We start from the raw sequence: 20,927 nt of genomic DNA on the forward strand, positions 1-20,927 counted from the left end.
CCGTTGTTGTCAACAAATGGTCAAGTTGCTCCAGCTTCCAAACAAGCTCCAATGGAACCTGCTTATTAACCTTGGCACCTTGCCTTAGAAATTACTCTATAATTCAATGGTTGGAATTTGGAGTGGGATCTTGGAGGAGCCAATGTGAAGCAAGTAGGTGGCATTTTTGTATTCTATGAAGGGTGCTTGAGAATGCACTGGGCACCTAGCTATGGACAATAAAATAGAATTTGTAACAAGGAATTCCTAATAACTCTAATATAATACTAAAAAAATATTTAATTAAATCTTAATAATGCTCATCTATCTTTATTCAAATCTAAAAGAAGTCTTAAGAAAATTATCAAAGAAATATAAAAACAATTTAAATTTACCTTTGAGAAATATGAAATAAAAAATTTCCAAAGAAATATCAAACAAAACTTGAAGAAATATTTAAAATAAAAATATTAAATGAATTTTAAATAAATCTTAAACAAATACTAATCAAATTCTAATGAAATTATAAACTAATCTTAACCAAATCCTAATCAAATTTTAAATTCTAACCAAATCTTAAATTGAACTTAATAAAATCTTAGTCAAATCCTAAATAAGTCCTAATAAAACTTTAAACCAACCCTAATCAAATTTTAATGAAATTTTAAACTAATCTTAACCAAATTCTAATAAAATCCTAAACTAATTCTAATTAAATTTTACTAAAATCCTAACCAAATTCTAATCAAATTCTAATCAAATTATAATTAAATCTTAAAGAGATCTTGAACAAATCTTAAAAAAATCCAAGAAAACTCAAAGTAAATCCTAACCAATTTTTATATCTATTTTAAAATCTCAATAAATACTAATTAAAATATTGATTTCAATTCAAATTTCACCCACATTTCAATTCACAAGGATTTAATAAGCACAAAAATTTTTAGAAAAATCAAACTCACTAATTAAAAAAAAAACTTCTAAACCTCTCAAAAGTTGTCCACCCTCCTTCTCCAACCTAAATGTTGATCTTTTAGTAGTGATTTCTCCTTGCTAAACCATTTAATTGCTTCAAAATTTGGCTGGTGTATAGATTTCTAAGTCCAAATTTCTATCACTAATTTTTTGCTTCAATTGAATTAGTGGATTTTTTAAGATCATAAAAATCCTTATTGATTCTAAATTTCAAAACTCAAAGATCCTAATCTAATAAAACTCTCATAACCTTCGATCTAATTGTTTGATTAACATCAAAGTTTTTAAACATATTGAAGATAAGCAAAAAGACAAATTCATAAAATTTCATTCTTAAACGTCCTACAACATTCATACAATATTCAAAATTATTAACTTCTTTTTATTTTTCAAAATCTAGATCCATTGAGTACATCTCTCAATTTCAAAAGCCCTAAAAAACTCAATATGTCTTTAAATCACATAAAACCAACTCTCAAAATACCACTCACTAGTTTCTTCTAAAATTTCACTCTTCAATTAATCAAAGAATTCTAGAATTACTGTAAGTATATGGCTCAAAGTTTGATTTTGATCCTAATTTACAATTGGTCCTCTTTGGATATCAATTCTTAGTATTTTAGAATAAATTTTGCTAAAACCTATTCTTAACACTCTTCTAAAGATGTAAATATGATTTGTTTTCTTTTATTAATGGCTTTACAAAGTAAATTAAAGCATCTTTTTCAAGAAGGCAATATTAATACTTATTAATTTTTACTACCTTTTATCTATTAATTATATTCCTAAGATAATTTTCTAAAATATTTTTATTTAAACTCTTCTATAATATAATCTTTTCTTTCTTCTTTCATGTAATGGCCATATTACAACTCATCAATGTTGGACCATGAGCCTATGATATCCATCCCTTAGCTGCCTCTATTTGTGCCAATGGATGGTGATGTCCTTACTTATGTTGATGTACTAGACTATTGCATCTATGCCTATATTATTTTTGTATCCTCTTCAATATCTAAAATGTTATCATGTATAGTTACCATATATGATGCTATTCTATTATGATACATTACTTTAGAAGTGCTAAGTGTCATTGTTAGTATTAATATTATGTTTATTAAGTATTTTTATATACTTATCACTTTTTAATATCTAATATTATTAGATATATTAATTAAGACAATCTAATACAATCAAATCCCTATCAATTAAATTCTAATTTTATTTAAATACTCTACTATTAATATCTTATAATCTTTTTTTATTATTGTATAGTATAAAACCTTATGTTAATGGCTTTAATAATCAACTTTAGAGTAATTAAAAACATATAAATAATTTAATACTTAATATTATTATTATTCTAAGTGAAGATTAACAAATTCTAAATCTAGATGAGCTAAGGGTGTTTGGACCTCATAGCTCTTAGTCTCTTAGTACTATATTATTGCAGCAAAAAAGCCAACAATCTTAAGAATCATATTTATATATATATATATATATATATATTCTTAACACTCAATTTTAAATTTTAAACGAAAAACTATTTATTTTCTAGTATATAAAAAAGAAAATAACATTTATGGTGAATTGTTTTATTTGAGCAATGAAAAAAAATGTTCAATTTCTAAATGATTTTGTACATTTATGTGGTTCTATTATCTTTAGACAAAAATAAAAAAGTAAAGGGATGATTTTCAGATTGATTTATTTATTATTAATTTATTCAAGATAATCAATCACAATTTAATAAACATTTGTACTGCTAACATGCGGCATTCTGGAATAAATTCTTGTTTATTTAAAACACAAATGGATTGAGAAGTATGTATAGTGGAGAAATGTTTTACAAAAAAATACAAATGAAGCTATCAAGTAATTTGTAAAAGACTGTGCACAGTTACATAAGATTATCATTTATTATTAAAATTCAGTAAAAAATTACTATAAAATACATCACACCCAAGACATCTCTTGGAGAACAAAAAATATACAAAAGCTTAAAAAAAGATAAGAATTGGAAATACAACACCTATATTTTCTACAATTACTAGGAGATTTAGATTTGAATTGCTAAATTATAATTTTTATTTGGATTATTTTTGTTCCAATTTTAATTTTTTTAATAAAAACTTTAATTTAGATATTTACAATTATATTATTCCTTGTTTACTTGGTCCAACAATTACAAGAGAATTGCTACAACTTTGAATATTTTAAATGAATTGGCACACTTAAGAATCAATGCATGCATCTTTACTTAAGTTTGCTTTGTTTTATAACATGTAAAGCCCAAGAGTATAAAATACATATAATGCATGAGTAACCTAAGATGATAAAATTTCAAATACATGCTCATAGGAAGTATCTCACATCTTTGAATTGCTGTAACACACAAATTTAAATGAAAATAAAATCATGATTATTTTACACTTATGAATAGTATGAGATCCATTTAACTTTTTTTTAAAAAAAAATCCTAGAACTTCTCATTTACACTCTCTTTTTACCTTTCTCCATTTATTAAAAAAATGTATATTTTCATTTATCTTATTTCTACAAAAACACAATTATTCTCCAATCCAATTCAAAGTAGAACAATATTGATCTAGAATGACCTTAAATGACTTAAAAAATGCTATCCCCACACAATGCAAAGGAATACTAAATGTAAAGACTGACACCTCAAATCGCAGCTGTGAAATGTCAGCCTTGGTTTATCCTTGTTGTTTAAAAAAAAAGAAAAGGAAAATAGGAAAAAAAGAAAATGATAGAAAAAGACAACAAATGGAATCAGGAACAAGATAGATATTCTGAAAAGCTGGAGCAGTGAAGTAAAGTCACTTTTGTGCTTCTTTCAACTTTTCACTAACACAGAAGCAAGTTTTGTTTTACCAATACACAAAGCTAAGTCTTACTTTAATATCAACTTATGTCAACCATCCCTACCATTTTGTTTTTTTCTCCAAACCCATCTCTTATATAAAATAGTTCAAGGGATAAACCAATACAATAAACCAAAGGAGACAAAAAACCATATGTGATTGGCTGCATATCTCATTGTTTTCATCGAAAGTGAAGCAATTACTCAACTTTTGATGAAATAGAGATCAAAATCTACATGATGTTATTGCAGATTGCCGAGATTAGCATTGCAAGATCACTAGACATAGAGTTTGAAAGCAGCACAATGTGGAACAACATAGAACATCGTAAAACAACATGCAACATGGAGTTTCACATCATGCAAAGCTTCAAACAAAAAATTAATTTACAACACATAATTTACAATGTTTTTTTTAGTTGCCAATGGCACAAGTTTCCACTAGTTACTTATAAATTAGGTGCATGTGTGTTTCAACATTCACTCTATATACTCTACTTATTGTATTCATCATCCCATCCATTTTACCCAATTTTACACGTCCATTGATAACACGAACTTGTTTCAACACCAATTATCATTTTTTTGCACATCAGAGCGGAATATTTCAGGGGATCTCGTTTGGACACGTCAATCGAGACCTGATTTGAGGATGTGGTTGTGATTGCGTTCACACTGCGGAGAGTGACGTCGGGTGCGTTGGCGGGGTCTGTGGTCGGTCTTCTTCTTCTTCGGCATCAGAGAAAAGCATTCAGTCTGTCTGTCTGTCTTGCTTAGCGGACTTTACTCCTCGTAGATCTCTGACTGTGCTTACGGAATACTTCAATGCCATCTAAAGCAGTTGGACATAAGAAATAAAAATCCATGTCTGCGTTGATTGATCACTTTTAGCTCATTCGGATAACAGGAATAATGTCGAGGGAGGGAGAGAGATTCGCCATGAAGTAACGGTGAATCGGTCATGGAGTTACGCAACGTGCTTCAAGTGCATGCGCGGTACCTGGGAGCAGAGAATCGGTTGATACTAAGAAATTTACCGCGGGGAAGATCTGAGTGGCTGAGGAGTTTGGTGGTTTGTTGTCGCTGTCAGTCTAGGTGAACGGAAGATGGATATGGAGCAGGGTGAAATGTAGCCGCAGGTTGGATCTGATTCTGGTAGCAGAGCTTGAAGGTTCTGAGGCAATGGCGGGGGACGGACAATCGTGCGTGAGGGTTGTCGGTCGGAAGTAAGATTGCGTCGCTGGTGTCTCACGAATTTGGTGCGCTGAGGCTCAAGATTGGAGCAGGTAGGTTGATTTGGTGTGGTCTGGATTGTTTCTGGGTGAGAGCCTGGTTTTGATTAGGAAATTTCCACCTCTGCGCTCTCCTCATTGAATGCGTTGTGCTGAAAGCGTACGTGATGCGCGTCGTGCTTCGGGTGGATCCTGGTAGTGAGCACTGTTTGAGCTTATTCAATGCGCAGCGGTAGAGATCTCAGTGGTTGATTTATTTATTAGTTTAGTTGTTTTTGTTTCTGTTTATTGTTTGGCACTTGCATTGTGTTGGGTGCATCGAGGTGCAACTAGGATTTAGATTAGGAATGAAGCTAACATTCATTGAGCTAAGCTGCCGTCATTGTGTGAGACGTATTTGAGACAATTCAAGGTGAGTGAGTGATTCGAGTGTGCGTCACAATGAATCAAAGGGCAATTTGTCTTGTCTTCCTCACTCTAAGAGAGGTTATGTAATGTAGCAAGTGAGTGGTTGGATAGGTTTTATGATGGTAACGGATATGGCTAGAAGTTTGAAAACATAACGCTTGTACAGTTTCTTTGCCCGTTTTGTCTTCTGTCGATTACGTCAAGCCTCTTTTACTCAGGGCCAGAGTGCAGAGAAGGGCATCCTAGGAAATTGTACCAATTGCCAATTATGTTAGTGAAAGAAGTGGTGTATCAAAAGCTTCATGCATCAACCATCTCCATAGTTGTTGAATGCATAAGCCTTGAATCCCAAGGAAACTTCATTCCGTTATTTAACCATGCAGTATGAATTATGTGGATCAATCCAACGAAGTTGGGTTTACCTCATCCAAGCACCTACGCTTAGATTTGTGTGTAGTGATTGAACTTTGAGTGTTGTTGGTGTGTTTTGCAGTAAAGTGTGAGCTTTGGATTCTAATTTTTGAAGAAGTACAATCCACTTTTCTATTTAAGAAAGGGAGAATCGTGCGTGAAGGTGGTAGAGTCCAGTGATTGTGCACCTAAAAGGGTCGGCTCAGTGTTCTTGTTCAATCTTTTCTCTGTTTTGGCATTGGAGCGAGATTTTCACTGATTTATTCGTCTCAAACGGAAGCGTCGCAATATGGGTCTCACTAATGAAGCATTGAACTTAACAAGTTCTCAGAAAAAGACTGTGGCCGTCATTATGATGGGAGGTCCTACTAAAGGTATGTCTGCTTACCTTATTCATAGGTGTTTGCAAAGATTGTTTTAGGTCTGTATCAGCAATCTGAGCGCAATCAAGCACTAGATTCTTCGAGTACGTAGACTCTTTTGTTACTAGAATAGTCCTGCTGTCGAGAAGTGATAGTCTCAGTGTAAATGCAATGTGTTTTCGGTGAAGTAAGTAACCTTCATATTCGATTAATTTAGAACGTACTTATTGGGTTGTAATATTCGAATGATTTGTATTGATATCTTAGTTGTGAGTATGTAGGTACTCGCTTCCGGCCTCTCTCCTTCAACGTGGCCAAGCCTTTGTTTCCCTTGGCGGGCCAGCCTATGGTTCACCACCCAATTCTTGCTTGCAAAAAGGTACGCACTTGAACTTTGGTATCTTGATTTGAGAAGTTGAGGAATGCCGTATGATTTTTATACGATTTGAGGTTCATGGCAAGGTACCTGTTGACTTATTGTCATATGAGTGCGGCAAAACAAGCAGATGTTTCGATTGATGCTATCTATTTAAATGTCTGGATTAGAAGAACCGTATAAAACAGATCAGATGTAACCACTGAGGCATTGTCCTTGTAAGTTAATATGTTAACTCTACCCTTCCTATTCTCACAACAATATAAAGTTTTACTCTTAAGAAGATCGTGAACTCTTAAGACTAACTGTTAACCTTAGGAAATTGTTGTGTTTTAACAATTACCCGTCGGCAAAGGTCTAATTGTATTTGATTGCACGTTGCAGATATTGGACTTGGCACAGGTGTTTCTTATTGGATTTTATGAGGAGAAAGAATTTTCTCTCTATATATCTGCACTTTCAAACGACCTTAAAGTTCCTGTGAGGTGAGCTAATACATCAATGTGGAGCACTAATGCTCTTTAATTGCAAATTCATTACTTAAATAATAATAATAATAATAATAATAATAACAATAAGGAAAATTTAAATCTGGTATTTTAGTGATCTATTTGCTCTTTACTCGTAACTTAGCGTGTGGAGTTGGCTGCAGGTATTTGCGTGAAGACAAACCTCATGGATCTGCTGGCGGCCTGTACAATTTCCAGGACCTCCTCTTGGAAGATGACCCTGTAAGCCCTGGTTTTTTGTATCACTGTGTGTCTACAGAGCATCTTTAACGTGTTTCCATTTAGGTTCTTGTGAAGGCAATATCACGCGTTTGTGAAATGATCATGTTTTAACCATTATTTTTTAATCAAGAGGATTCATCTTTGACATCAATTCATCGAAGTAATGCCGCAGGCATGTTCATCTCGAAGTTCGGAAAATCACACCTCTTGAAAATTAGCAACACTTGAATATTTCTGACCTTGATATAATTCTGGCAGGATAATACTGATATCTGGTCTCGTTTTTGTTCTGTGCAGACTGATATTGTTGTATTGAACTGCGATGTATGCTGCAGCTTTCCTTTGACAAAAATGCTTGGTAAGCTGGTTGCAAGCAAATCTATTAACAAAGTTATTCACTTTCTAACTTCTTCAGATCCATTCACTTTGACGTGGTAGTCTGGAGGTCGAGCGACTTTTGTAAGCATTGCAGAAGCTTCTCATGTTGTATAACACTTGTAGCCCTGCTACTTCTTTGGCAGTGAGTAGATGTCATTGATAACAATCTCCCCTGCTCACTGATGTGATCCACGTATGTCTGCAGAGGCTCACAGAAACCATGGGGGTATTGGCACGCTGTTAGTCAAGAAGGTGTTTTTTTTAATCCTTAATAAATACCTTTGGATCTTTCTATCTAAGAATTTGAATATATCCAAGTAAATCATTCTGCACTCGAAAAGATTGAACATGAAAGATTTATCAAATGTGTCTTTTGTCTATATCCGTCTTTCATACCTGACGTCATCTTCTGTGTTTGTTATTCGTTCGTCTTGTCAGAAGCGCTCTATTATTTTTTTGCCGTTGCTGAATCCAGAATAGGTGAATTTTGATAGTTTTTCTGGAGAAATACGTGGTCTGCAGGTTTCTAAAGAAGTGGCAAGCGAATACGGGGAGTTGGTGGCCGATCCTAAAACTGGCGAGTTACTTCATTATGCCGAGAAGCCAGAGACGTTCGTAAGCTTCTGAATCTAGAAATTTTAGAATTAATACTTTTGAAAAATTTAAACTGCTTTTAAAACCTTGTTGTATGGATCTCTTCAAAAGTTTTCTCTTGTGTGTCTTTAACCACTTTAATTCTAATAATGTTTTTAGAACCTAATTGATATTTCTGCATTTCCGTAGTGTATTCAGAGGACAATCAAAAAGCCACCAGCGAGGTTTTTAAATCATCGCATGATTTCCTTGACATTGTGGTTGTTCCACAGGTGAGTGACTTCATCAATTGTGGAGTTTATATATTCACACCAGAGATCTTTAAAGCCATCGGAGACGTCACATCAAGTAAGCATGAATCTTTGAGTTTCTCGGTTCTCTTTTCTCTTCGTGGGTTTTCTCCTCATGTACACGAACCTCGTTGGTTAACATGCAAGCTATTTTGGAATCATCATGAGTCAGTTTTATCAATGATGAGAGCTTCTGTAAGAAGCTCTTATGATAAATATGGTTGCAGCCAAACCCTCTAACTCACGTTTTGACTGAACTTAATCACTTAACATGTAAGATATCTTGCTTTCTTGTCAACTGAGTTGCTCATACTGGGAAAATGTTTTTATTGCCTGAAACCTCCTATTTGTCGGCAAAGTTAAAAATTGCAATAATACTTGCAGCAAGTCTGAGTCACACGACAAGTTTCGAGCTCCGTCCTACTCCGACTAACAATAGGTGAGTTTCTTTCTGACATTGTAGAGGATTTTTTTTCCTGCATCAATTGGTACGAATAGACTGAAGAAAAATTTTCTTGAATTTTGTTCGCCCTGTATGGGACGAAGTCTGACTACCATGAATGTTTTTTCTGGGGATCATCTCAAGAGACTGGATGACGGAATTTATTTTGTTGAAACGATAATACTGGAACAACATTTTTGTTCATTGATGTTTTTAATGTGCACTTTTTAACATAAACCATGGAAGTTTTCCAGACTTATGCAAGCTGATTTTATGAGGCTTGATCAAGATATCCTTACCCCACTTGCTGGCAAGAAGAAACTCTACACCTTTGAAACCAATGATTTTTGGGAGCAGATTAAAACACCAGGGTGAGTTATGGATCTTGCAGTACTCTCTTTATTACATGCTTCACTGTGGAAATTTGTGAAATTTTGTTGTACCTTCTCCAGATCCTTTAATGTTCCAGCTTCTTGGGGACTCATCCGTCATTGTAGGGATGTTATTCATTGACTTTATGTGGAAGAACCCTGTGCAAATGTCGCCGAAGTAATTGTTTTTTCAAATGCTGACCTCATCTAAAATTCAACACGTTCATGTGCTTTTGTGTTGGTCTTTTGGGCTCCCAAAACTATAGCTCCCAGGCACATTACTTGTTGCCTTGTTCTGATTTGTTTGTTTAACGATACTATTCACTTTTCTACTAGTTCTTCTTTTGATTCAAGCTTTTTGTTTTGAGATCATGATGGATCTTAGTTACTGATAATGAAAGGAATTCATTTCAGTATGTCTCTCCGGTGCTCGTCTCTCTACTTAGCACAGTACAGAGCGACTCAGCCTGAGCTTTTGACTTCTGGAGAGGGCCAAAAGTCTCCTACAATAATAGGAGACGTTTTCATTCATAGGTCTGCCAAAGTTCATCCAACTGCTAAGGTAAAGGTTCATTTCCAATTGGCAACATGGGTGTGGTTGAAAATTCAAGTCGGTGATACTCGTCAACTCCCCGTTTTCTATGGGTGGTTTGCTATTATGTTAGTAATTTACGCCCTTGCTGGATCTTCCGCTGTACTAAAGCCTGACTGGCTTAACTGCTGGATCGTCTGCTTGGTGTTTATCACCGGGCTTTCATGATGATTTTCTGATGAATTGTGGGATGGTTGTTGACAGCTGGGACCCAATGTCTCTATATCTGCCAATGCTCGCATAGGCCCTGGTGTTCGGCTCGTAGGGTGCATCATCCTTGATGATGTTGAAATCAAGGTTCGTATTTCGTCTTTTACTAAAAACACTACATCGAGACTATTCTCGTGTCTGTTTAGTGCAGTTCAATGAAAGTCTTGAAATCGCTTTGCCATCACTCTTGGGATCTGCTTTCATGACAATGTTTATGGACTTCCTCTCGAGGCAATCACTAACAATATGCATTTTATTGCTGTGAAATTCCAACTTGATCGTTAGTGTGACGAATACCTCACACGGTATGTTAGTAGAAGTGCAAGGCCCACTGGTTTGATGCACGTGTATGTCATCTTAGCTTCGCACATCACTCAGCATTCTGATATGTTTTGAGACAAATATTCCAGGAAAATGCTGTTGTGATGAACTCCATAGTTGGCTGGAAGTCTTCGTTGGGAAAATGGGCTCGAGTTCAGGTTAACTTCAACCTAATTTTGATAATCCGTCTCAAGTAGAATCTAAATTCGTCGTCCTAATCGTGCAACTAATAAGGCATGAGGAATATCGTTACTTGACGTTTTACGCCAGTGTACTCAGCAAGTTTTGTTTTTATTTGAATGTAACTTTTTTCGGATCATTTGGTTGTCTGATTGTTGTATGCAGGGAGGAGGTGATTACAATTCCAAGTTGGGCATCACTATTCTTGGTTCGTTTTGCATATCCAACTTGACAGGCCTTTTCATTAGTTGATTAATTGATTTCCATAGGTTTGGTTTCACACTTGACTCATTCATCAACTGGAGATTTCGTTGTGATACATGTGGAAGATTTGTGGCATCCTTTTGTGATCATCTTCTAGCTTCTACCATCTTTGCAGTCCTCGTTTGCAAAGTTGCTGAATTTACTCGAATGTATTATTGATTTGAAGGAATTTTGTTATCTACAGGAGAAGACGTGGCCGTTGAGGATGAGGTTGTTGTCGTTAATTGCATTGTCCTACCTCACAAGACTCTCAACATCAGCGTCCATGATGAGATCATTTTGTAATTGCAGCTGAGGGTTTTGTCAGGAGTCTTAATAGCTTGAGGTAGTTCACTTATTAATCTATATATTGGCTTTGCCAGGATAATTTTGCATTCTTGTATATTTGTTATTAGCTTGGAGGAGGTCAATATAGCAGTTTTGCTTGTAAGACTATTATTTAGTGCAGAATATATCAATGTATTTCAAATAAGAGGTCATTTCATAAATTCAAGTTGTGCTTATCTTCGAGGTAGTTGATGTGAATAAATTTGTGTTTCTGTAATAGAATGATATCTAATTTTGGATGCAAATTTTGCATGAGATCCCATATTTCTTTGCATTTTTTTTATGCCTTTTAGTCCTTTTCCAAATACTAGACATTATATAAGGCCACAATTAGGCCGCTAATCATGTATTATATTTGTTTTTTCCACCTCTAGTTTTTGCTTAAAGAAAGCAAAGAAGATCAAATATGATTTCATATTGAAATCTTCCTAGTGTAAACTATTGAATTCTTCTTTCTAAGCTATGTGTGTTATTTCTTTTACACCTTCTAATATAGGATCTTGATAGTTGTTGGCTATAAAGGACAATTACTTCAAGTACTTATTATAATGTGTTTGATCATTATGAGTTGATTGTCAAAGGAGATTATGGCCATCTAATTGCAAATTGGAGTGGTGTTTATAGTTTTCTATTTTGGTTGCTAGAGTATATTTGTCCAAAGTCTCAAGAAATTAGATCCGTTATTTCTCTTAGTAATTTCCACTTGTAGAATTGATTATGTGCATTTGCATTGTGGTTGTTATCTAGTCATATTTCTTGAGTGCATGTTGCAACTGCAATGTACATAAGAAAACATCACTGATCTTATACACAAGTGTTTCCAAGGAACAATCATAGTTGGCTCTTATTAGCACCAAAGTGATGTGCCCTTGTAATGGCTTCTCTTATTGATATTCAATTCTTAATGCCAACTAGGATTGGAGGTGTATTAATGTAGAGTTGTAAGAAATGATCTCTTCTAGTTAATTAAGTTTTTTGTCTCTTAGGATTATTTTGTTGCTTTTTTCTATCCATATAAATTGCATTCCTTGGGACATTGGGGTGGGTGTTTTGTAAGAGTCGTGCTTGTTATTCTTCAAGATTTCTTCATCTCCACTATTTAGTTTGGGTGGATTGAGATTAATTGCTATTGAATTCTCTGAATTAGTAGATTTGCTATATGGTCGTTTTTTATCTTCTTTCCAATTGAGTGTATAGTACTTTGCATGATGTTTGGTACTTTAGCATCTATTGCATTGTATTAGTAAGCCACTATATTTGATAGTGTGTTTTTTTTTGGCTCCTAAAAAATTAAATAATACTATTAAGTGGAAGAGTTTTGTAATGTCATTGACTAGATGTAGACTCTAGGTCTTGTAACTTTATTTTTGTAAGTTTTGTAGAATCTATGGCAATCACCTCTCCAATGCTACTAAATGCTTCCATAAAAAATTGTAGAGTACAAAATAAGAGTTAGAGTTTCCTAAATTGAATCTAAATTGGGTATGTAGTATGATAAGAGATTAATAAAGATTTGGGATCAAAGTCAACTTGCCAAATAGTAAAAAAAAATCTTAGTTATTGAATTTGTATTGTTTGGATAATATTTGTATTGTGCCATGTTCATTAGTAAATTGTACCTTAAAGCAACTTCTTCTAAGTATTATAGTTGAAGAATACAAGTTGTAAAGGACATGGATAATCCATTCATGTAATATCCTTGGTTTTAGATTTCTCTTCAAGTATCCTACTAAGATATGCCTCTCTTCATGTATGGTTTATTCTTGCAATTATTACATTGTGCTTACGCTAAGGTTAACTTTGATTATATTGTCTTTAAGGTATGATTGTGATATCTTTGATTCTACTTGCATGGGTGTGTTTGGAATACAAAGAATTGATGTGTTGATTTCAAATGCTTGTATCAACATTTCTACTTTTGGTTTCATTTGTTATCCAAGCCTTAGGAGCTTATCTACCTCTATGTACTGGTATGATAATCTGAGTTGAGAATTAGATTGAATAAAGTCTTTTGCACCATCCTATTTTGTTTGTATAAATGTCTTAGGAGTTTCTATTGTGTAATGTGTCAATGCTAATATCTTATGCAATAATGTTCTCATATATGATGGTTGGATTGTCTATAGTGTGTTGGATTGGTTTTGTCAGTATGGCTCAAGTTATCTATCCTATCTGGTTGATTGGGGTTTTGATTTTGATAAAAGATATGAGAAGGTGATGCAATTCTAATATTCCTTTAATTGATGAGATAGTTCTCTTTTGTCTCTATTGGAAGTGTACCTCCATTGTCTTTTTGCAATAATATGTCTTGCTCGTATTGTAGTTGCATCGGCCGACACTCTCCCTCCAATGGAAAATAGAGAGATTAAATCTCAAAGCTCCCTTTAGAGTGTCTTTCCTCCAAATTGAGGCTTTTAAAGTTATCAAAACTTATTTGAGTTTCTTAGATTGAGTCTACGAATAGAGGGCTTACTTGTGAAGTTATATGGAGAATTGTTGTTGTGTATGGTTCCTTTGCCAACTCCATCTTACTCCCTTGTCTTATATGTGTTGATGCCATAACTTGTGCCTTGCTTCATAATATGTATGCTATTTCTTTTGGAGCACTCTAAGTCTAGCCTTTCTATGCCCTCTATCTACTTTCCTCTCCATTCCTAATGTTGCACTTTGTTTCTCTACAATGGACCCTATTGAATCTGGAATTAGAAATTCCTAAATCACTCTAATCCTTCCAATTATATATTTGCTCAATGGTTGGGCATATTATAAAATACAGATTTGTATTTCCTACTCCCTAATCTATTAGCAAATTGTTGTGTTGCAATCTCCTAGAGTGTTGCAGTGCTTCTCCAACTATTTTCAAACTATTAAGCTCACAAATCACTCAAAAAACAAACATTTTGATAATTTCAGATTGTTAAGGTGCGGCTCCAGATTTCATGGAGCCTCACCACTACATTGCTCTATCACTCTACGCTCTACCAACTGAGCTAGGTCAGTTGGGTTGTACTGTTCACCTAGCCAAAGATATAAGTATGATCACTAAACTTTCACATTGAAAGGTTTCTTTTCCCCTTCGTTACTTGCTTGTGACATCAAAAATTTGGATCATCGTTTGCTTATCAATTTTGTGGTCCTTTCTGTTCTATTTACCAAAAACCAATCAAATTCCATACTTCAAATAAAACTACTGCACTAGTTACACTCTGCACATTAATTACAAAACCCAAAAAGGTGGAAACAATTATTCCACAGTACAACAGACTTATTCAAACCCACATTTTATGTTTGAAAACAAGTTATATAAATTTTAGCACATCAATTCACATGATGTATGTATTCCAATGTATACCTCATGTTTATATAATATCTCACATTCAGCATACATTTTCTAATCTATTGCTATGAAGTGCTTCCATTTCAATACCAAGTGATATGTTACAAGTAATCACATCATTTGTGTCCAATTGTTTTGTCTTTTTCTTCTTCGTCTTCTTCTTTTTTTCTTTCTTGGTTTTAAAAACTTTAATTTCTTGGTACCTTTTTAAAAAACATGATCAAGTCAATGAGTCATATTAATCTACTTTTGCAGACTTAAAACTTAAGTAAAAGAAAAGTAATTTAGTGCTTTTGCTGAAAACACGTTCTTAACTCCTCTTCTGCCTTCATCTTCCCGTGAGCAATGGTTAGTGGATTTCCAAATGAAGCAAACAAACACGTACTTGTCCACATCCCTTGGACAAATCAGACAACACACTTTCCTCGTTTAATTAAATTAACGACTCAGCTACAAAAAATTGCAGTGCACGCCTTGGTAAGTGAGATGGTAAACAGGCATACTTAAAACAGAAGGTAGAGGTCAACACTGATAACAAGGCAGAGGGCTTGTTCTGGACACGTCCTCCCGAGAGCAACAGAGCACCACATGTAGTCGAAGAAGCATGTGTGAGGTTATCATTTTAAGACAACCACTAGACCCTCTGACCACATCAAAAATAGGTTAATACTTACATTTGGGAGAATTTGGTGTGAAGACCTGCCTCAACACTCTTAGCTTCCCAAATAAACTCTGATTTCACAAGATGCGGAGTTTCAGCATGGAGATGGAGTCTCAAGAAACTTGCCAACTATAATATAGATATTCTCTTGGCAGGCCAAGAAACAAGTGGTCCTAGCCACAGTTCTGGTAGTTGAATTTCTAATTTACGACTTTACAAGTTATATCCCTAACAGATTCAAAACACTTCGTATAATGATATCGTAACGACCCACGGGTAGCTGCACTTGACAGATCTTACACTGTACATCTCAGAATCTACCAGAAGACACTACTCTCCCAATTCCCACAAGGTGGCACGTGAGTTTAACCAGAACCGAAGACAAACTTCTCCTTCTGCACCAAAATGCAATCTTGTCACGCTGATCATTTGTGCTCGACTCTTGTAGTCGTAGTGACAGTACGTATCTACCTCCAAGTGTAGCTACCGCCACGAGGAGTCTGCAATCATGATGTCGATACGAGTAACCCGAGCATTTCCGGTACTTGCAAAACATTAACCACCCCAACCTGAGCATCCTGTTCCCCACTAACCCTGCAAGAAACTTTTGCTTACCTATCCAGGAGCTAGGGTCTGGTCTCTGTGAACGGAAACTTATCTGCCATTTCGGATTGATCTGCTTTTTGTTCATTATTCCAGTACATTAAGCAACCTAGCATTTCATACGTATTAGGGCTGCTGATCCCCAAGACCACCACTCAATCCGGCACTCAATTCAGCACTCAATCCTCCCAAATTTCCAAGAGCACTCACAGCTTGCCCTAAATCTCCACCACCCATTCCTCTAGAGCCGATGGTTCGTAAACACTCAGAAACTTGACCAAGGGCCACAATCAAACTGGTAGCAATGCGTTCGTTTGCTTCAAGTTGCCGCTCAAGTCGACGATCCTTGCGTTCTTCACTTTCTCTGATAGCCCGTTCTAATCCAGCCATGCCCTCCACAAACTCAGTCCATCTTCTGCACCAGAAAATTAACAAGTGCTTAAAAGAACGAGAACTCCAAAACCAAGCACTCCATGCAAGCATTAAACACATGCAAACACAAATATGCACTTGTAAAACTGGCAAAACATTATATGGTATTCTTGTTAGTCTTGCAATGTTTGTGACAAGTTTCTCCTATTCGCTAACACGAAAATGATAATGCAATGTATTCACAAAGCTCGCTCGGCAAAATCAATACATAAAATCCCTACTGTGACAATAACTTCCCAAAATTAGCTACAATCAAGCTGGAAACTTGAGACCCAACATAAGCAACAGGTTCATCAGTTTCAGTGTTGTGAACACTACGTACCTGCCTCCTGGATTGGAATTGCTGGAAGGAAAACTGCCACTATCCTCACTGTCAAATCCATTCCTACCAGCTTCATCACGTTCGTGATCTTGATCTCCACGCTCCTGACCTATTAAAAAAGCATATAATTCACTCACAAAATTAACAACAAAGCTTCAGGTTACACTGCGGACATTAAAAAGGTCCAGAGCTCCAATTATTTGAAGCCAGCACAGAATGTTTAGAACCGTGACTTTTACGCAAAATTTGAAGTTATTGTGAATGACTGATTTAATGTCCTCGGCTTAAGAAAAGAAAAAATGTTGATGCATAAAAATAGACCATACAACGAAACAAAGTGTCTGATCCACTATGCAGCATGGCTCGCCAAAAACTATTCCCTCATGTAAGTAGAAAAGAGAATAGAAACAATCACCTTTCCATGGCTCATAGCCGGGAGTACTCTCCTCCTGGTTAACAGCTTCCAATCCCCTGGAAGGTGCGAGCTGAGGCGTAAGCTGGGTTGGGAGCTGTGATGAGATTTGGCCCGAAAGATGGCCTTGCATCTGAGCCGACATTGGTGTTTGCATCTGATTCTGCATCTGATTCGGAATCTGCGCCTGAAGCTGGCCATCCATGTGAGGCTCCTGCTGCATCAACTATTGAAGCAAGCATAGGATTCAAAAAACTGCTCCGTAATTCCAACTCATAGGTTCTCATTATCATTACCAAAATTCTCATGAAAAACAAGGTGCAGTTCCTCGTTGTCCAGGTTATTCAAGGAGTGAGAAGACCAGCTCAAACCACCGAAAAATGAAACAAACCTGAAGCATGATGTCACGCGGATCATGGGAGTCCATCGGCGATGGTTCGCTACCTGCAGCCCCAAACAAATCTCTGTTCACTGCATCTTCTTCTTCCCTTGCAATCAAGCCATCTGTTTCCTCCGTCAGACCTATCCTTGGAAAACTCTGCAAGTCTATTCTTACTAGCTAGGATGTGAGAACATTCACAAACTACACTACATGAAGATGATATAGGCAAAATTTCACTACTAAGCATGAAAGAAAAAACAGATTGTCTGAGAGAGTTACATTAATAATACCAACACAAGCTCTGTCTAATTACATGATATTGCATTGTAGATAATGCGCATGGAACAATGTGGATACAGAATAGCCAATAATTGTAAATATCTATTCCAGTAATGCCTGGAAAAAGTAACTAGGAAAACTTGTAGAGACGATAAACAGGCCAAACACTAGGTTTCTTTGAACGAGAATTATAAACTTGGACATGAAGTAAGAGATCTCATTTCGATGCACTCAAGCTAATATTCTCGCGTGTAGTCGAAATGTATACAACATTTAATAGAAAAGTTTAATTAATTGAAACAAGGCAACGAAAAGTTTGAGATATAAGCCTCGTCGCTACAATGACATAACAAGCGAATGCAAAGAAAATGCAAGGCAAACCAGTGTGGTCAGGAAGTATGAGTGTGTTCCCACATGAAAAACACGTTACCTAGTAATGCTCTCGGTGTGTCACTCCTCTTCTTGCCCTTCAGAGCATGAGCAGCCTCGATCATAACAGTTGGGTGACGCTTGCGAAACCAGTCCATCCAGCTTTTACCAGGTACTCCATTCCTAAATGGAGTCTCTCTTCCCTGGCACACATCTGCAACTTTCCTTCGGAGCATGTAGAACGTAATAGGATGTCCATTTCTTTGCATCTCTAAACACCAGTCAACCATCGAGTCTTCTTCCTCCTTCGTCAGAACAGTGCGAGGACCTTTCTTCTTGGAAGATGTTTTCCCGGTTAGCCAGTCCCGGATTGACGACTCGGGAATTCCGTACTTCTCTCCAATCTTACCTATGGAGGCTGTCCCTTTCTTGACCTCCTTAATAGCTTCCTTCATACTCTCTTCTGACCAATTCCCTCGCTGTTGTATTCTACGAGAGCTTCCCCTTTTTGCTTGCGTCATACCACCTCTCATGTCCTTCACTTCTGCACCTTCTCCCTGAGTCCCCCACGCCACCACTACAATCCCGTGCAACCTCAGCTCAAATTTCAAAACGATTGGCTTAGCACGCGGAGATCAACACAACAATATGCACGCTCAAGTCCAAACTTCGTAGACGACGTTAGACCTAAACAAGACCCATCGCGACACACAGGCAGAGCGACTGCACTTACCAGAAAAATCTCTTCCTGCAGCGTCTCCCTCCTGTTCAATCATCCCGCCCTGATTCAACCATGCCACACAATTATATCAGCCTCCAAAATTACCGACTACATCTTACCTCCTATGCAGCCCAATGCCAGGCGTTCGATGCAGCAAACCGCTGCTCGGCGATGATTCCCGCCATGCCAACCTTCGCGTCGACAACAGACCTCTACACACAATCCAATAACCAGCACCAAAGGTCCATTCCATTTTCTCGCTCTGAACTCCATATATTTATTTATTTTCTATTTTTTGTTTTTATTCTTTCCTGTTCCCTTGACACTTCCTCTACCACTCCGAAAATTTTCCAAAAACTGAACACCCTAACTGACCGCAACTTCGCCAGCTACGGCTCATCAACTTCAATCTGCCGGCACAGCGCACATCATCTGATGCCGTACCACAGCTAATGTCGAAGCTCAGTTCTTAACTCGGGCATGGCGGTCACAGTGCACTCTCTCAACTCGTTCAAACCCCAGCACCCTTCGTAAGAAACGAGGTTTTCCACGACAAAATCGCAACCGGGACTTCATACCGACTACAGATTCCACACAAAGTACACAAAATCATTCGGAAGTAAATAGCGTACCGAAACTAGGACCGTAATGCCGCGGAGCCAAAGGTTTTGGCACGACTTGCGATCGTCGGCAGCGTCGAGAACCCTTCACCGTCTCTCACCACCTTGAACCGTGACAAGCCCGTGAGGAGAGGAGACGAGGTTTTGCCCTCACCGCCGTCTGCCGCCACTTACCGCGTAGTACAGCCGCGGACGCTTGCGCGCGGCTGGTCCAGGCGTTTCCAGAGGCGTTCGCTGTGAGAGGGGATCGATCGTGCCTCCCCTCTTGAAATTTATATTTTGTATTTCGAAAAAGTTTAAAGTTGATGTAAACGTAAAAGTTTAAAGTAAGACTTGGAGTGTATTGCATTGCAATAATACTTACAAAATATATAATAATAGTAAAAATAATTATGATAATTTTTAGTAAAGAAACAATTTACATTCCTACATAATGTTTATTCAATAACAGTAATTGCTAAATCTGAACTAAGAATTTGAATATTACAAATACATCAAATTTGACTGAAGTGTAAAAGAATTTCTATATTGAAATTTCTGCACTACTTATCCTAAATTTTATTATATTCACTATTACCGTATTATTTTTTCAATTACATATTTATTGTATTTATAAATAATCGAATAACATAAATTTGTCAAATAATTATGTTCAACAAAAAAATCATTGTACTTAAAAAAGAATTACACATTTATGCTATGTCCACATTATGTGTATGTTAAAAGATGTAATATTTACTTCAATATTCAAGTTATTAAATAAAGTATGTGATTCAAAAATTCAAAACTTTTAAAAAATTTAACAACATATTTGAAAACTATTCATTGTAATGAAATATAAAATGGTATTACTATATTCAAGCTTTTGAATTTCTAATGTAAAAATATTATAATATATGTAGAGAGATAAGTAAGATATTGAATAGTTTTTTTGTAAATAATTGATTAGTTCTGTGATTGTAGAGTGCTATGTAGCCAAAGTGAATCATATTGTGTAGAAGTGTTGGACTAACTGATTGAAGATTAGTTAATAACTGTCAGAAGGTAAAAACCAGAATAAACATTTAATGATGATTCAAAAGTCACTGTCAAACTTTAACACAAATGGATAATAGAATGACTTCTGAAGGTTTAAACTAAATAACAAGCTCTTGTTAAGCTAATGTAAAAGTAGAGCAGGCACATGGTCAAAATTCAAAAAACATTTTGCACAGGACACAAAAATATATGTTTGCCAGATGGGTCACATTTACTCATCTTGTGTTCACAAAAAAAAACAAACAAACAAACAAACAAACAAAAACAAAACCGACTATTGGCAACAGTTTTGTTGCTAATTTTCTTTTTGTGCCGACAGAGAGCTGCAATATGGTGTGGATATCTCAATCGCCGTCAGCCCTCTCATGATCAGTTGATGATGTTATTTAGCTTAAGGGCAGCTGGATATATTCTTTTGTTTCTA

The 20,927-nt window shown here is 36.0% G+C and overlaps 2 protein-coding genes across 9 annotated transcripts; one reads left to right on the forward strand and one right to left on the reverse strand.

Annotated features, from left to right (window-relative positions):
* Positions 1–5,050: 5,050 nt before the first annotated feature.
* Positions 5,051–11,514, forward strand: LOC112277040 (uncharacterized). 2 transcript variants are annotated; one of them, XM_024509004.3, is made up of 16 exons: positions 5,051–5,265; positions 5,972–6,263; positions 6,533–6,630; positions 7,012–7,112; positions 7,280–7,358; positions 7,656–7,716; positions 7,942–7,988; positions 8,259–8,351; positions 8,603–8,678; positions 9,005–9,059; positions 9,317–9,433; positions 9,848–9,995; positions 10,230–10,322; positions 10,646–10,714; positions 10,902–10,944; positions 11,185–11,514. In XM_024509004.3, exons 2-16 carry the CDS (start codon positions 6,179–6,181, stop codon positions 11,283–11,285), a joined length of 1,266 nt encoding a protein of 421 aa, XP_024364772.1. In that variant the 5' UTR covers positions 5,051–5,265; positions 5,972–6,178; the 3' UTR covers positions 11,286–11,514. The 2 variants fall into 2 exon arrangements, with proteins under 2 accessions (XP_024364772.1, XP_024364770.1); XM_024509002.3 differs by having other exon boundaries at positions 5,051–5,124.
* A 3,809-nt stretch (positions 11,515–15,323) lies between these two features.
* Positions 15,324–19,569, reverse strand: LOC112276801 (uncharacterized). Of its 7 annotated transcripts, none has more exons than XM_090246927.1 (7): positions 19,478–19,569; positions 18,858–18,906; positions 18,186–18,701; positions 17,486–17,538; positions 17,098–17,320; positions 16,683–16,791; positions 15,324–16,340 (listed from the first exon to the last, which is right to left on the reverse strand). In XM_090246927.1, the coding sequence occupies exons 2-7, from the start codon at positions 18,898–18,900 to the stop codon at positions 16,055–16,057; spliced, it is 1,230 nt and encodes a 409-aa protein (XP_090103053.1). In that variant the 5' UTR covers positions 18,901–18,906; positions 19,478–19,569; the 3' UTR covers positions 15,324–16,054. The 7 variants fall into 7 exon arrangements, with proteins under 7 accessions (XP_090103053.1, XP_024364275.1, XP_024364274.1 ...); XM_024508507.3 differs by having other exon boundaries at positions 15,324–16,343; XM_024508506.3 differs by having other exon boundaries at positions 17,486–17,598.
* Between the last annotated feature and the right edge of the window lie 1,358 nt (positions 19,570–20,927).

This window comes from Physcomitrium patens, chromosome 24, assembly GCF_059467195.1.
Source record: "Physcomitrium patens ecotype Gransden chromosome 24, ASM5946719v1, whole genome shotgun sequence".
Taxonomy (NCBI): Eukaryota; Viridiplantae; Streptophyta; class Bryopsida; order Funariales; family Funariaceae; genus Physcomitrium; species Physcomitrium patens.